This window comes from Venturia canescens, chromosome 1 (genome assembly GCF_019457755.1).
Source record: "Venturia canescens isolate UGA chromosome 1, ASM1945775v1, whole genome shotgun sequence".
Taxonomy (NCBI): Eukaryota; Metazoa; Arthropoda; class Insecta; order Hymenoptera; family Ichneumonidae; genus Venturia; species Venturia canescens.
In genome coordinates, this window is record NC_057421.1 from 12,809,221 (window position 1) to 12,823,765 (window position 14,545).

Consider the following 14,545-nt stretch of genomic DNA (forward strand, 5'->3'; position numbering starts at 1 on the left):
TGAGACAAATTGCCTTGATATAGTTGAACAAAGTGTTTTTTTGCAAGATTTATCATAAAAAATGTTCGCTGGCACGACTGTACGTCGGGCAAATCTTCGATCAAGTACTCAGTTCCTTCACCGAATCCTCCGTGGTTCAATATCGTCGTCCACGTACACGGATTACGCTCGTGTAAATATCGACAATTTATGTGATCGTGCCGAAAAAAATTTGTTCACACACCCAACTTGGGATTAACATACATACCGAGTAGCCTAAATTTTCACCTGCGATGGGAGTGTATAAATGGACCTTGTTAGGCCACTACTCGGTATAAATAAAGATATGGCACAAGTGTAGACGGCTTGTGTGAAAGTGTCCGTCGTGTCGATAGGATCCGGTAGACTCGTTTTGCCCCGCAACCAAACTTTTTACCAATCACTTATTTGAGATCGGATTTTAGGATTTGCTTGTGCGATTCTCATTCATGAAATTCTGTCAAATCTTCGGTAACCGTTACATTCGAAGTTCTTTCAAATTATTTTAGTGGCAATTTTTTATTGCGCGTTTCGGGATGAATCGGATGACTTTTGCATTATTCGTCCTGGTGACTTTTGCTCTAATTGGCATTCACAACACCGTGAGTATACGCACTTGTCAGTGTACATAAAAAGTGCTTAGTGATAACGTTGAAATCCGATTCACAGTTAGTGGAAAAAATTTAAGGATTGCATCGTATCTCTCTTGGAACACGACGAAATTACTCGCCACTCGCTCGGCTTGGCTCGCCTGTGCATTCGTGTCCAATTCACTCGAACTACCTGATTCTATTCCACACTGAACTCAAGTTCAAAATAATTACAGGAGGCAAAATTGATCTCCCGATTGTTCGCGAGAAATGAGAAACCCGACAATTCAACGACCCAAGTTTCTTCGGAGGGAAATAATCATTTTTTTGAATGGTTCCTTGGACTCTGGGGACAGAAACCAACCACAACACCACCCCCCGACGTCCCGAAACCGGAAGCTTGTCCCTCATGCAGTTAGTTTTTGCCCCGTCACGAAGTTACTGCTTTTCAACAATCGCTAAAACAGTTGGAAAGCTCCTTGATTTTTCGCTGAGCCGTTCCGATGAAATAAGGTATTTCCCACTGATGATATCAGCATGACGATTCACATTTTTTCAAAATCAATTGCAGAATGTGGCTTGACGAACACCCGACGTAGAATAATTGGTGGAGTCGAAACGAAGATAAATCAATATCCATGGATGGCCCAGTTGCGACGTGATGGGGAGGCGATCTGTGGCGGTTCGGTTATAAACAATCGTTACGTATTGACTGCAGCTCACTGTGTGCTCGGGTACGAATCTCATAGAATCTCAAATAAAAGTTATGATGAATTTCAATATTGGTACGAGCAAGGAGAAAAATTTGTGTTTTTTTGACAAAAGGAATGTCACAGTTCGCATAGGCGAGCACGACAAATCGAGTGCAATCGAGTCTATTACGCAAGATTTTGAGGTTGAAAAAGTTATCAGACACGCAAACTACGACTCTTTTGATTTCGACAATGACATTGCCCTTCTGAAACTTCGTGGTATCATTCGTATGGAGGGATTGATGCGTCCGGTGTGTCTTGCCGAAAAAGGTTAATAATTTTGGCAAGGGAAGAATTCTCTTGCCATTGATTTTCTGGAAGAAAAAATCTCTCATGACACATCTTATCGTGGCATCGGAATTTGATGACAAAAATGTAACTTACTAATTCATCAACTTTTTCATTTTTTTATTTAGGGTTGACTTATTCTGGCAAAAACGGTATAGTGACAGGATGGGGTCGGATACAAATTCATGGACCGATGTCTAATAAATTGCTTGAAAACAGTGTACCGATTTTGTCCAATAAGGAATGCAGGTTAACGGGACATAAATCGAAACAAATAACTGATAACATGATGTGTGCTGGTTATCTGACGGGAGGCCCAGATTCTTGCCCGGTAAAATGAAAACAACCTGATTCAGTAAAATACTTATTAAGGTTGCTATTTCATGGATTCGTTTTTTTTTCATTTATCACAAAAAAAACGTGACTAGTAACTTGGTTCTTCTACGTTTACTTTGTCGTTTTTTTTTCATTTATCACTTCAGCTCATTTAGTAATTACTTTCATAGAGCTGGATTTGGTCAAAATAAATTTCGAATTCCTCGTTTTTGAGATTCAATACTGTCGGCATTTTAAAATTACTTTCTCCTCACTTTTAATATTGAAAAGTGTACATACGCAGTGACATCGGGTATTTGGAGAACTGTGCTTTTTTTAAGGTATTCCTTTCTCGAACCCAAATATTCTACAAATAACTGATTTTAAATAACAGTAAAGTAAAAGTGCGCCACCAAAAAATACGCTCATGCGAAATAAATACCTTAAATCTTGACAAAGGCTTTGATTATCTACAGGGTGACAGCGGTGGACCTATGCACGTGGTTGAAGAGACAAATGAAGTTCACCGGTTAGTAGGTGAGAAAACAAATTTATTGTTTAGATTTAAGGCTGTTCTCACAAAATATTTACGTTCGAATTTGTCTTCGTTTGATTCTCAAACTCAGGTGTCGTCTCGTGGGGTGTTGATTGCGGTTTGCCAAATTTTCCCGGTGTTTACACGCGAGTGAACAGATATTTATTGTGGATCGATCGACACACCCGGGACGCTTGTTACTGTCAATAGTCAATGAAGGAAACAATGGAAAAGGGTTTTGCGTCGTGGAAGAAAGAAATTATTTATTCGTTAACAAGTATTTAATATTAACAAAATTGGTATCGCGCATTCCTAGCAAACGAGCACCACATCAACGAATAAATAAAGTAACGCATCTCGGAGAAGGCACATTTTCGTTTATAATTTTCTTCATTCACGCTTCATTGCATATCTGATCCGGCGAATATGATTGATGAAAGTTTTTACTCGGTCACGAATTTCAGATCGTTTGTACGTTTTTCGTTTGACTGTAATATTAGATGGAGAATGAGAGTGTAAGGGAAAAGGGAAAAGGGAGAAGAGAGAGAGAGAGAGTGACAGATATCATAGTTTCTTAAAGCGTTCATTACTTTAATGATAAATACACGTTTTGACAAATATATACAGCTTTATGATTAATGAATACACAAACGTTTCGATATGCCAGACTTGTCCATTATTTTATAAACACAATGACTGTTTAGTGATTTTATCGTTTTTTATAACGTTGTTACGAGAACGTTACCAGTTGAGGTTGAATGCGATTTGGCGCTCTCATCAATGTCTATTTCTTCGTCTCGGCGAGTATCGTTTTCACTGCTTGTTTTCTTACTTTCGTCCGCTGAAATATCCATTTCACCTTTCTCGTATAGCCAAAAAGTTTCCATGTTTCCTTTCCCCTTGAAAAAAATATCGAAGGATCGAGTTATTTGTAACTCCTATTGATGAATGAAAGGAAAAAAATTTGTATGGGCTCCAACTGGGAACTAGGATACTTGCTGTCGCAAAGTTTGTCTTTGATAAACCCTAATAAAGTTCCATTCGTGAATCTCACCTTAACCCAAACTTCCCCCCGTGATTCAGTGCGATGAGAATGCGAAGGCAGCAAAGCTTTCGTGTCCATCGATATCTGAACTTTTCCTGGCTATCAAACGTTTTTATAGCACACAAAACACACATTTTATCATGACAATAATAAAATAGTCCGATAATTTACTTTATTTCTTAGTATTGTTGCTGCACTCCTCGAATTACGGTATCACTGAGCGGCGGAGGGCGTAATAGTAAGACCGTTGAACTTACCAAACTTGTCGTTTGCATTCTCGATGCCGTGTTGACCGTGTCTCCGAAAAAGCAGTACCTAGGAACTTTTATACCCACGACCCCAGCCACAGCTGGTCCGGAATGAATACCTAACCAGAAATTACCTCGTCAAAGTCAAAACAATAAACCTCTTATGAACACAAATCATATTGACGAAACGAACAATTAACCGTGGGCAAATATAAACAAAATTGTGTATATTGATCATGTACAGTGAGAAAAAAAAAATTGATGGAAGAGTTTTCTTTATTCAACTGCAATATTTTCGGAGAGAATGAATTTGTAGTTTGATCTAAAACAATTTTGGTTATTCAATCATTTTGAAGCTTTTGGCAATGATATATTTCATTGCCCCACATTTCGTTGTTGCAATGACTTTTTTCTCTCAGTGTATACATTGGGGTGACTCTTGGGTTATCTTGCCCACGCTCACCTATTCTAATTTGTATGTCAATGCCTGAAGGTGATTTCAGTGATCGTACGCAGCGTATTAATTCGAGTGAAACGTCAGCTATGTTTTTTGCGTGATCTTGAGTTCTGTCGGGTGCACCGCTAGCTGCCATGTAAACGCGTCCTACAGTTTCCACCTGTCATAGTATCATGATTTCAGAACAAAATGACTTTCCCTCGTCCCCGCTCTTGCATGGATCGGGCAATGGGATTATTAGTGAATCTAACAGTAAGCCAAAAAACGGGAAAATTCTCTTGAAATTTTACCTTGTACACGTTGAACTTGTCCATGAGAGAATCGAAGCAGGAGAAAACAGCGTTCATCGAAGACACGATATCCATCGCACCTTCTATTGTCGAATAATCGAAATCGCAAAGCTCGCAAAATAGGACTGACATGCTTTCGAAAGTCTGCGGAAAAGTAGACACGATAGTTTCAACGAGCAGAATATTCAAACGATCATTTTTGTGATGCAAGTATAAAATGAAAAAAATAAAAAATTTAAAAAACAAAACATTTTCATCCATAAGCTCACCTCACACGTGCTCATCGGTGTTGCTCCAGCTCTGAGTCGATCGGCTACCGTCTTTGGTATCATCGAATAGAGCAATTCGTCAGTTTTGTTTTTCCAACGATCCAGAAGAGCGTAACTCAGCTCCAACTCTTCGGATCTTTGCTCCGCACGTTCGAACATCATCTCGAGTCTTCAATAAAGCAAATAAAAATGTATCTAGGTCAGGAGCAATTTGATCAAAGGAAAAAATGGATATTCTAATCGAAAACTTTCTAATTTCTAATCACCTTCCGCAATGCTGCCAACCGGCGAGAACCATCTCTCGACTCATACCGTGGGGATTGAGGTCGTCTAGATAAAGTCCCATGTTTGGCAGTTCGTCAAGGCTGTTGATTCTAGCGGAAAAAAAGGGGGAAAATTGAACTCCTTGTGAATATTCGTGCTCGTGACTATCAAACGACTCTGCTTCGACCGACTCTGTCGAGATGCTTTATTTTTGCGATTATCAAAGTTTTATAGTCGTCACTGTTGTGTTCGTTGAAAACAAATAAGGAAGGTGAGCAATAAAAAATGCAGATCGTTCAATTTGATCTAAGTCTGTAAAGTGATTTCCCAAATCTTGGACTTTGAGTCTGAAAACTTAATTTCTTTGGAGTAACGTACAATGGACAACATAGAAACACGATGGCTTTAATATCTTCGATGTATCTCATCTGTCCTTTGAGCAGAATACTCCTTGCACCTTGACTCCCTTTTCTATCGAGTTTTGAATCGACTCCCGAGGGACCTTTGCTCGACGTGGGTGACCGGTTTTCCGTCGACCTTATTAGCTCAAGCTCGAACATTACCGAGTGTAGATACATAACCTGAAGGTATTAAGGAAAAGACTAGTTACCATTTCGAACAAAAAATTGACAAAAATCGCCATATACGCGAAGCTTGAATTACACTTTGAAACGAGCAATCCTCACATTTCCCCAGGTAAATGAAATGCCTTTCGGACGGCGCAGTTTGAATACTTCAGTCACGTGTTTATTCAGAATCGATGCTCGTCCGCCCCACGCTTGCAGAAGCTTTTCACCTGCTCCCAAAATTTTCATATCGCGATTCATGATGACACCGAAGGGGAAGAGACGAAGAAGGAGGCTGCATGATACCGGTGACAATTCACGACCTATCGGTTCCCTCATCCGATTATTCTTAGCGATCTGAACAACGACGTGTGATGTTTTTATTACAGAGGGATTTCGTTACCTCGATCCTTTCGTTTTCAACTCAACGAAAGGAAACTCTAAAACAGACTTACGTAATCACGATTATCAAAATCAATGCGAAATTTCACCATGACACTTCGCGAGCCCGGAATACTGTTGGAGCTCTCGAGGACTCTGATGTCCAACGTCGTTTCGTACAGATCTTCGGCTATCTCGTAGAGTTGACCTGGTCAATATGGATCCAAACAGAAAACAAACATTTTTGGAATCACAAACTTCATCTCAGCTTCTAGTATTGTGAAGATTTTATTCCTCTACATTGTACGAAAGAACCATCAGACCATCACAGCTTTTTTTTTTACTGATAGTAAATTTAAGATCGACTATTCTTACCCATAAAATAATGAGTAAATCCTTGTCTCGTACTTCGATAAACGAGCACAACGCCATGTGGATCTACGTGGGTGATGTACATCGACGGACTCTTCATCTTCGGATAAGTGAACCTCATTTGCATGTGTATATTGTCAACACTTTGCAAAAAGTCGCAGAAAAAGCGTCCCGTCGCTTTGATCGTGCAGTCGTACCTGTACATCGTACTATTTTCAATACGAAATTTTCATGCTTGTTTTAAAAATGTACGTTTCTATTGGGACTCAGGTTGCGTAATGTGTCGTTGCTGTTGGTTATCGAAAGTAACATTTTGGTCTAAAGCATTTCCATTTGACTTTATCAACGAAAAGTTCGAGCTGGATTGCAATATTTCGAAGGTTAAAATTATTCACGGTTGATGACGATAAATAATTCACGTCGTTTTAAAAAATTTTATCCTCCTTGAAAAATCGTCTCGCGTTCATCGGTGGAATCAGATAGTTTTTTGATATTTCGTCGCAACGGAGTTTATTCATTCGTGAAAAGTTCGATTCGCGAAAATGTTCATTCAACGCGGTGCACGCGAAACAAATGTGCTGACAGCGATGCTATAACGGTAGATTCGTTATTCCAAGCTACAAATTATATAAAAAGAGTTCGCCAAGATGCTTGTGTAGCCTGTGCTACGCGTCCTCTATACGCGTTGAAGCGACGGTGAGCTTAGATGATCCGGGAATTCATGTAACATACACCCCATTAGGAACTTGATCGGTGGAGGTAATGAGATGTTTACGACAGCGAACATAATTTAACATTTCCTGCTTCAGGATATTCCGATCTAAATGTCCACTGAAGTCGGTGAAACCTTAATATAGCGAGCGAAAAACGTTTTTTCGAGTAACCAAAAACAAATATCCGCATTGAACGCGAGGCTGATCCACAACATTTATAATTAATCTGGCAACAAAATGTTTTTATTTTCGTGTACTAGTCGCACCTGTGAAGATAATCAACAATCTTGAAATAATAGTCAACGATTTGTTTCATCAGATTAGAATAAAAGGTCAAGCCCAGAAGAAAGTCCACATTTTCGTTGTTATATGCAGGAAGCATGGGGCATTCCCGAGAACACTGAACGAGATTTAGAGAGAAAACGTTTTCGAACCCTCGTGTATATACAGCTCCAGAAAGCAATAATCTTGCGAGCAGCAGCAAAAGCAAAGCTACATTTAAATATAGAATAGCTAGGACTGAAAGTTTGGGAACTAATATCATTCTCTTTTGAAGAATCCACCCCTGAGGGTGTGCAAAAGTCAAATAATCGTAACAATAATACCTGCTCGATCATATTAGGATAGAAAATGTCTTATCTATCGTTATAATTCCCCTCTTCGAGTATATTTGAAAAGCAATACAAAAAACGATAATAATTCTTCGGATATTTACCCAAGATTGCTGAAAAATTTGACGAAGCATTTTCCAAAAAATCGCATCGTATTATCGATCGTATCGTGCCTATATTTGGCAACGACAGCTGCCAGGTCCGTCATTAAAGCATCTGGATACATTTGCCTTGTGTTGAATACCGGGTGCTTTATCCCGGCCTGTTCCAATATGTCCAGCCATACCTCCTCTCCATACTCCAGCTTTGAGAAAAATCAAGTTTTCAATGCACGAACGGTCGACGTTGTAGACCAGGCCTTTGTACGAATTCTTTTCGATTCTGATAACTCAACTGTACGTTTGACATGATAATATTTTCTGAGATTGTGCTTGTTGTGCGTAAATTATAATAAAAAATGTAAACAAAGTGGTATCTAGTGACGTGTTAGGCGTACAAAGTGATCCATTTTTAATCGCGAATATCTCGAAAACTAAATGGTCAATCGATTTGATATTTTGACAGTCGGTCCACAAAACTATATTCAAATTTCAGCCAGTTCTTAAGATTTCAACAAAAGTACAGAACTACCTTAAAGGGTGGATTATCCGACAATATAGATATGTTTATTATTCGGAACTTGAGCAGAGTTCAAGGACGGGGAACAAAGATTTCTAAAAAGTAATGATACTCAATTTTTTTTCGTGTGCGTAAAACAATTCTGTCGAAATTTTGTATTTGAAACGAGAAAAAAACTATTCGTCGCAGATTTTTTCTTGATCATACGATGTTGCAGGTGAAATAAAACACTTTGTTGATATGTTTTGAACAACAATGGTCTTTTTCATAATTTAGGAGAAAAAAAATCTGATACAAGAGCGAATAGTAGCGATTTTGTGGGTTACGAAAATATGTTCTCAAGAGTACACGAGGCCTCAATAAATCCTTAGAGCTTTATGATTCCTCGAGGTGATGTTTCGCAACGAGTTCCTTCTCACCACTTACAACGAGGGTCAAATTATAATCAACAGCGGAGGCTACACATAAAAACACGTTTCTCCGACAAATCCCCGATCTCACATAATCTTCGAGGTATATTTCGTGTACTTTTCGATTCAGCATGTACACGGTCCATAATAAAATTTTTGACGATCATCAATTTGGCTGTGCTTGCTTGAAAAGCTCTCTCCTGTTTGCGTACGTTCATGAGCATTTTTTCTCAGGATATTCTTGTGTTATGGAGATTGTCTTTGCGAGATTGTAAACATTGTTAAACACGTATTTCTGTGAACTCCTTGGTAAACTGGTTCTATTTTTTTACTTGACATGGCTCCTGAAAAATTCTTGACAAGCTTAGCTCGAAGATTTCATGAATAAAGTAATTAAAAGTGGTGCTGTGATTGGAAAAAGTTTGGCAAAGGGAGAAAAAATTTCCGCGCAGGAACGCCGCGTAGAGGTATCACAGTATCGAGTATCCTACAATTCTGCCTTAATAATTAAAATGGGATGGAACTACAGAAGATTAAAGCTCGCCGAATTCCAAGAGGATTTTAGTAATTACTAAAGCTGCGATAGTTTCGTCACAGAAGTACGAAGGTTGTGCAGATTTTTTCCGAAAACGTAATAATGGAAATGAAGAAAAAAATATAATATTTCGATAACACTGACGAATTCTGACCAGGAGGAATTCAGCGACAGGGATCAAATGAAAATTTCTTTTATCTTTTTATAAGGTCTTCACATTTTAAAGCAACGCTTCCAATATCTTCAGGATCTAAAGCTATGGTTACTAAAATCGCAGTGGAAATTTCAATTTCCTTGCCGTCGCCGGATCAAACGGAAAGTGCAACGTGTTTTTGAAAATAAAGATACTTTGATAAATTGTTAAGTGGATTGATTTGCTGAGATTTCGAAAGAATGGAGATTTTCTTATGTTAGTAAGTCTGAAATACTGCTAATTGAGTTTTCACTTGATTGAGAAGTAAAAGTCAGTATTTTGTCCAATTCTTTAAGGGGTATACCCTAATTAGACGGGCAAAGAAAAAACTATTTTTACGAATTTTTTTGACGATATAAATTATAAATATGGTTATAAAAAATGTTAGGTCTAAAAAGTACACAAATTTTTTTTTATATTTTATTCACTCAGCTTGCGTACAGAAAAATGGAGGAGAAAACAAGTCCAAAAAAGATGGGCCTGCACTGTTGATAAAATATCTGGAATGGATGATCGAAGAAAAAAACGAAAAGTGATTTTAGATGCAAAAGGTAAATGGCTTTAGCGCATATCCTACGATTTTCAATTTTTTCAAAAATGACAAAATGGAGGTCATTTTTCTAAAAATTACGAAAAAGCACGTTTTTTTACATCGTTTTTTGCAAAAAAAAAATAGTTCGACTAAAAATTTCAAAATTCATATGATATGCGCTATAGCTATAGTCATAAAGAACATGTGACGAAATTTTGGTAAGGATCGGTTGAACAGTTTCGGAGATTTTATCAACGAGCCGTCGAAAAACGTAATTTTGAGAAAAACGCGTTTAAATAAAGGTACCGCACTGGGCGGTGTATATTAGCACGCTCAGACAGCCGAGTAAACGACGCTTAAAAGTACACTTAGACTGCTCAGATCTTTATAAAATATGATAAATAAAAGTATGATACTTTTAAGTATGTATACTTTCGAAAAATGCGATAAAAAAAATCGATTTTTTGAAAATTTTAATTAGGGTAGACCCCTTAATTCACTAGCCTTTCAAAATACACCTGCCGATCACGATCGCATCTTTGTGATGTTCTAATAGTTCGATCACCGAGGGTACCATTAAACGCGAGGGTCACTATCTTTAATAGCATTATCCTTGGTGAGGTAGAATAATGAAGCATTATTTTCCAAAGTGTACTGCAGAGAATCACGCTAATACGTGGACTTTGAGACGATACGTTTTGTTATGCCAGCCAGAAGGCTGCGGTTATCCATAGCCTGACAAAACCGAACTTGGAAGAAAACGCTTTCGAATGAATTGGCAATTGGAAGTGTCTGGTAAACCGGAGACGCATTACTCAAACTTGTTATTCGTGATTACGATTCAATCAACTAAATTCTACAAATGACATTAAAACATTAGCAGTATTGAATTTAAAGTTGATCGATAACCGAAGATAAACATCCTACAAAGCGGAATGAATGACCGCTTTTAATTTATGTCCATTGGAAACAATCATTAATTATCTCCACGCTTGTGCATCGTTCCCATATTCGATGCGTTTCCGAGTTATACGAGTAACAAGACAAATGGTTAATCGTCTTTTTTTCTACGTGCCGAGTTGTTCCTGACCACCCGTGCCCGCTCGGTGTTTATCAGCATCTCGAAAGGAAGTGCTTAAAACACAAGTATCATTCGTTTCAAGTCTCTGACACAAAAGTTGTCACAACCATTTTTGGTTACAGAGTACGTGCTGTTTATCGTAAGCGAGGGCTTCTGACGTTCGTTGCACAAAAAGTACCCGAACCTCCATACTCGGTTTCTGAATTCATTCTATTATAATCCCGATGGGAAACAACGCTCAATATTTGCTGTCGGAGCAGGGGAAACCAGTATTTGCCACACGAATTTTCCTCGGGAAATCATCTGCCTTTGTTATTAATTAATGTTTATTATACAACTTTGCATGATGAACGCCTCGTGATTTTCGAGATGAAAAACGTGAGAAATTTTTTTCTCAAATATACGGAAAGAGCGGCGATTCGTATGCACGACAAACCTTCTGTGTAAAAAGTTTCTTCCCATCAACCCAGTGCGTTGACCTCACGCTTGAAGCAACTTCTAATTAGCCTAAATGATTGGTTGATACAATTGCAGATTGTAACGCGGATCTCTATTTCATGGTCGCAGAATCAATGCCTTCCGATATCATGGATACGTTCGAATGAATCTTGACAATACCTACTGGGACCAGTTTTTATCCTCCACAATAAGCAGTGATCAGAAGCTTTAGATTGATGCAAAAACTATAACGATATGGCTGAAATTTATTAATGAAAGTTAATAAAATTGTTAATTTTATGAGATTGACAGAATGAGAAAAAGCCTGATCGGAAGAGTCCATTTTTTGGAACGTTGGATAGAAACTTCGTGGATGTCGTTTGTTTTCAACTTTGCAAGCTTGGCTCGTTTGACATTATTTGCAGATTTCGATATTCGATGGGCTATTTGATGGTCGATTCCACACTAAACCAAAAACTTTTCGACATTCAGTTATTGCTAAAAAACAAAATTCTTTGAATGACGAACACATTGACTTTGTGAGTATTTTTTTACCACCATGCTGACCTCGAAATGACGTATTTGTTCGAAAAAAATGTAATACACGAAGTGAAATTTTTTTCTGGAAAAGGCAATATTTCCCAGCGTTGGCACACGTTGCAAATCCACCCCTATGTGCTTTCGACGTATTACTTTGAAATTCTTTCTACACATCAGCCCTCGTTGACTGGTAATTTATTCACGCCGCGTGAAAGTAAAATTTACGTGAAAGAAGAAGCCACCCTGTTCGTAGTTTCATTTTTACCACAGTGATATCGTTTTTAACAATAACCTTGTTTCCCAAATACGAAAAAAAAAACAGAATCTATCAAAGACTGTGAAAGTGTACGAAAAAAAATAACACAAATGAGAGTTCGTGCTTGGATTTTCATCGTGTATTTTCTTCTGATTTCAGAGGGGTCGAACGTGCGCAAAAAGGATTAACGATAATTCCATTATTTTCCCAACCAGACCCTCTCCGCATGTCGGTTCATTCATACTGATTAATTCCCTCCCTATTATTGTTTCCTCCCGACCTAATGAAGGAATTTTCACCCAATGAATTAAGAAGAAGATTTTATTTAGTGGGCAACGACGTGGAAGAGATCGACGTACGTAACGAAGAAGGATTTCAACAATTGACGACAAATGAGGAATTCTTGAATAAAATGATTCAGGACTGTTGAAATTTATCCGAAAGCAAAAACTCATTTCGGTTTCAAAAAATTCAAATACCATTAGCACGAATTGAGTTTCTTAATGATTTTTTTTGTTTCGTAAAATAATCATGATCAATTTGGTCTTGAAAAAGTAGCAACCAAACATTGCGGAAGATCTTCGGTCCGAAAATCCTTGTTTTTTTTTTGTTATCAGGAGAGATTTGAGCGGAAGGTTAGCCCTATTCGAGGACCCGAAAAAGATTCTGTCACCCGTTTTTTAAGGACACGCTCCAAGTTTAATCGCCAGCATTTGAAGACGATGCTTCCGAGAGCTGTTTTTGTTAAGAAACAACTGTGATGTGGGGTCGATCACTTGTTGATGGAAACGTCAATAGATTTTTTTTCAATTTTATTTATAAAAAATAAATTTGAAATAATTTTTTCAAGGTAATGAGTATTTTGGTGGATAAGAATGGATTTTTGAATGAATACTGTTTCCATGGCAGGAAGAAAATGAAAAAATTGCTGCCACATGATGCCAAATCATCAGTGCGAAGAAACCTTTTCATTATTCAAATTTTTTTTATCAAATCGATGATTTATTGCTAACTACTGGATTTCGAATGATTTACAAACCTGGACGAAATGCTGTACGCTCTGAAGAAGCATACCATACATGATTAAAGTTGATGGAAAATTTTTAACGCACTTTCACAAAAAGGCTCAGCAGATAAACAGATCCGAGAGTAAACAATTTCGTCACAAACCGGCACACAAAATGAAACGCTGTTTCAATCCATAGGGTTATTTGACGTGAACCAGCAAAGGAAACTCATAGCCCGGATTCTTAATCAAAGTCGGATTCGTCGATTTATAATTTTAGGTGAAAAATGAAAAATAATATTGATAAAAAAGCACGTGTCCCAAGTGTTTACAAAGTGGCATGTTCGAGGATTCCGGCGGACGGCTAATAATGTTTCGCGCGTGGGAGCGAACGGACGAGTGACTGGATTGCGAGGGAGTTTCGTAAGATACGAAGTTACGAGACATACGGAACTTTGAGTTTTCGAGGGGATGCTCACCGAATACGAGAGTTCATTTCGGTGCGTGCGCATCTTCATCCCCTATACATTATTTTAAACGTTATTGGAAGGACGCTTATTAAGATCTGATATTCGGTAATCGACTTATCGTGTCTTTCACCGAACTTCATGGACAGAAAAATAAATTCATTCTGATTGTGTGACGTACTCATTAGGTTATAAAATATGAACGGGGAAATTTCGGTTATTTTCTATCAATTTTTTCTCCCAATGGACACATTCAACCAACGCTGTCATAATATTATTATGTGTGTTTTCTTTTTACGTTCCTAACTTCGTTTTACTTACTTCTACTTTAATTATAACCGAATGAGCCCCCAGGGCGGTTCTTGATTAATCCAAGTTATCCGTGACCAATCAGTCGTGTAATTTCATTTTACAATTAGTTATCCATTTATTGTATCCTTTCCGATTATATCAAATACTTTGATCAAAATATACAGTTCTGGCAATGATAATCAAATGATGAATAAATAAACTTCATTTCTGTAATCGCGGTCAGTAATATTGATACCATTATGGATTTTACGAAGTAGTTCTTTAGCAAAAATTGCCAAATTCTGTATTTTTAGCGAGTTTCTGAAAAAAAAACGTTCTTAAAGGAGAAGATGATCACTTCAACGTGCTGTAAATATTGAATTTCGCAATTTTTTCGGGTTTTTATAGGTTCATAAGGTAATTATATGAAAATGGGAAAAAAATTTGGAATTTTTGTTGCAGGT

The 14,545-nt window shown here is 37.8% G+C and overlaps 2 protein-coding genes across 4 annotated transcripts; one reads left to right on the forward strand and one right to left on the reverse strand.

Annotated features, from left to right (window-relative positions):
- The first annotated feature begins 260 nt into the window (after positions 1-260).
- On the forward strand, positions 261-3,052 carry LOC122413527 (trypsin-1-like). 2 transcript variants are annotated; one of them, XM_043423975.1, is made up of 7 exons: positions 261-620; positions 845-1,022; positions 1,180-1,342; positions 1,434-1,630; positions 1,777-1,979; positions 2,440-2,500; positions 2,590-3,052. In XM_043423975.1, the coding sequence occupies exons 1-7, from the start codon at positions 555-557 to the stop codon at positions 2,706-2,708; spliced, it is 987 nt and encodes a 328-aa protein (XP_043279910.1). In that variant the 5' UTR covers positions 261-554; the 3' UTR covers positions 2,709-3,052. The 2 variants fall into 2 exon arrangements, with proteins under 2 accessions (XP_043279910.1, XP_043279987.1); XM_043424052.1 differs by having other exon boundaries at positions 2,440-2,492.
- Positions 3,053-3,065: 13 nt separating this feature from the next.
- Positions 3,066-13,772, reverse strand: LOC122413140 (soluble guanylate cyclase 89Da-like). Of its 2 annotated transcripts, none has more exons than XM_043423338.1 (13): positions 13,357-13,772; positions 7,819-8,018; positions 6,394-6,587; positions 6,093-6,226; positions 5,758-5,994; positions 5,450-5,652; positions 5,074-5,181; positions 4,808-4,976; positions 4,539-4,682; positions 4,255-4,408; positions 3,801-3,910; positions 3,553-3,642; positions 3,066-3,397 (listed from the first exon to the last, which is right to left on the reverse strand). In XM_043423338.1, the coding sequence occupies exons 1-13, from the start codon at positions 13,396-13,398 to the stop codon at positions 3,218-3,220; spliced, it is 1,965 nt and encodes a 654-aa protein (XP_043279273.1). In that variant the 5' UTR covers positions 13,399-13,772; the 3' UTR covers positions 3,066-3,217. The 2 variants fall into 2 exon arrangements, with proteins under 2 accessions (XP_043279273.1, XP_043279347.1); XM_043423412.1 differs by having other exon boundaries at positions 7,819-8,107; positions 13,357-13,771.
- Positions 13,773-14,545: the final 773 nt, after the last annotated feature.

Excerpts from the sequence above, each read along its gene's own strand:
- LOC122413527 (XM_043423975.1), top strand. The coding sequence starts at position 555 with ATGAATCGGATGACTTTTGCATTATTCGTCCTGGTGACTTTTGCTCTA. Across the intron at positions 621-844 it reads TAATTGGCATTCACAACACC|GAGGCAAAATTGATCTCCCG; the intron begins GTGAGTATACGC and ends AAATAATTACAG. Across the intron at positions 1,023-1,179 it reads GGAAGCTTGTCCCTCATGCA|AATGTGGCTTGACGAACACC; the intron begins GTTAGTTTTTGC and ends AATCAATTGCAG.
- LOC122413140 (XM_043423338.1), bottom strand. The coding sequence starts at position 13,398 with ATGTATGGTATGCTTCTTCAGAGCGTACAGCATTTCGTCCAG. Across the intron at positions 6,227-6,393 it reads ATTTACTCATTATTTTATGG|GTCAACTCTACGAGATAGCC; the intron begins GTAAGAATAGTC and ends CATATTGACCAG. Across the intron at positions 5,653-5,757 it reads TTTCATTTACCTGGGGAAAT|GTTATGTATCTACACTCGGT; the intron begins GTGAGGATTGCT and ends TAATACCTTCAG.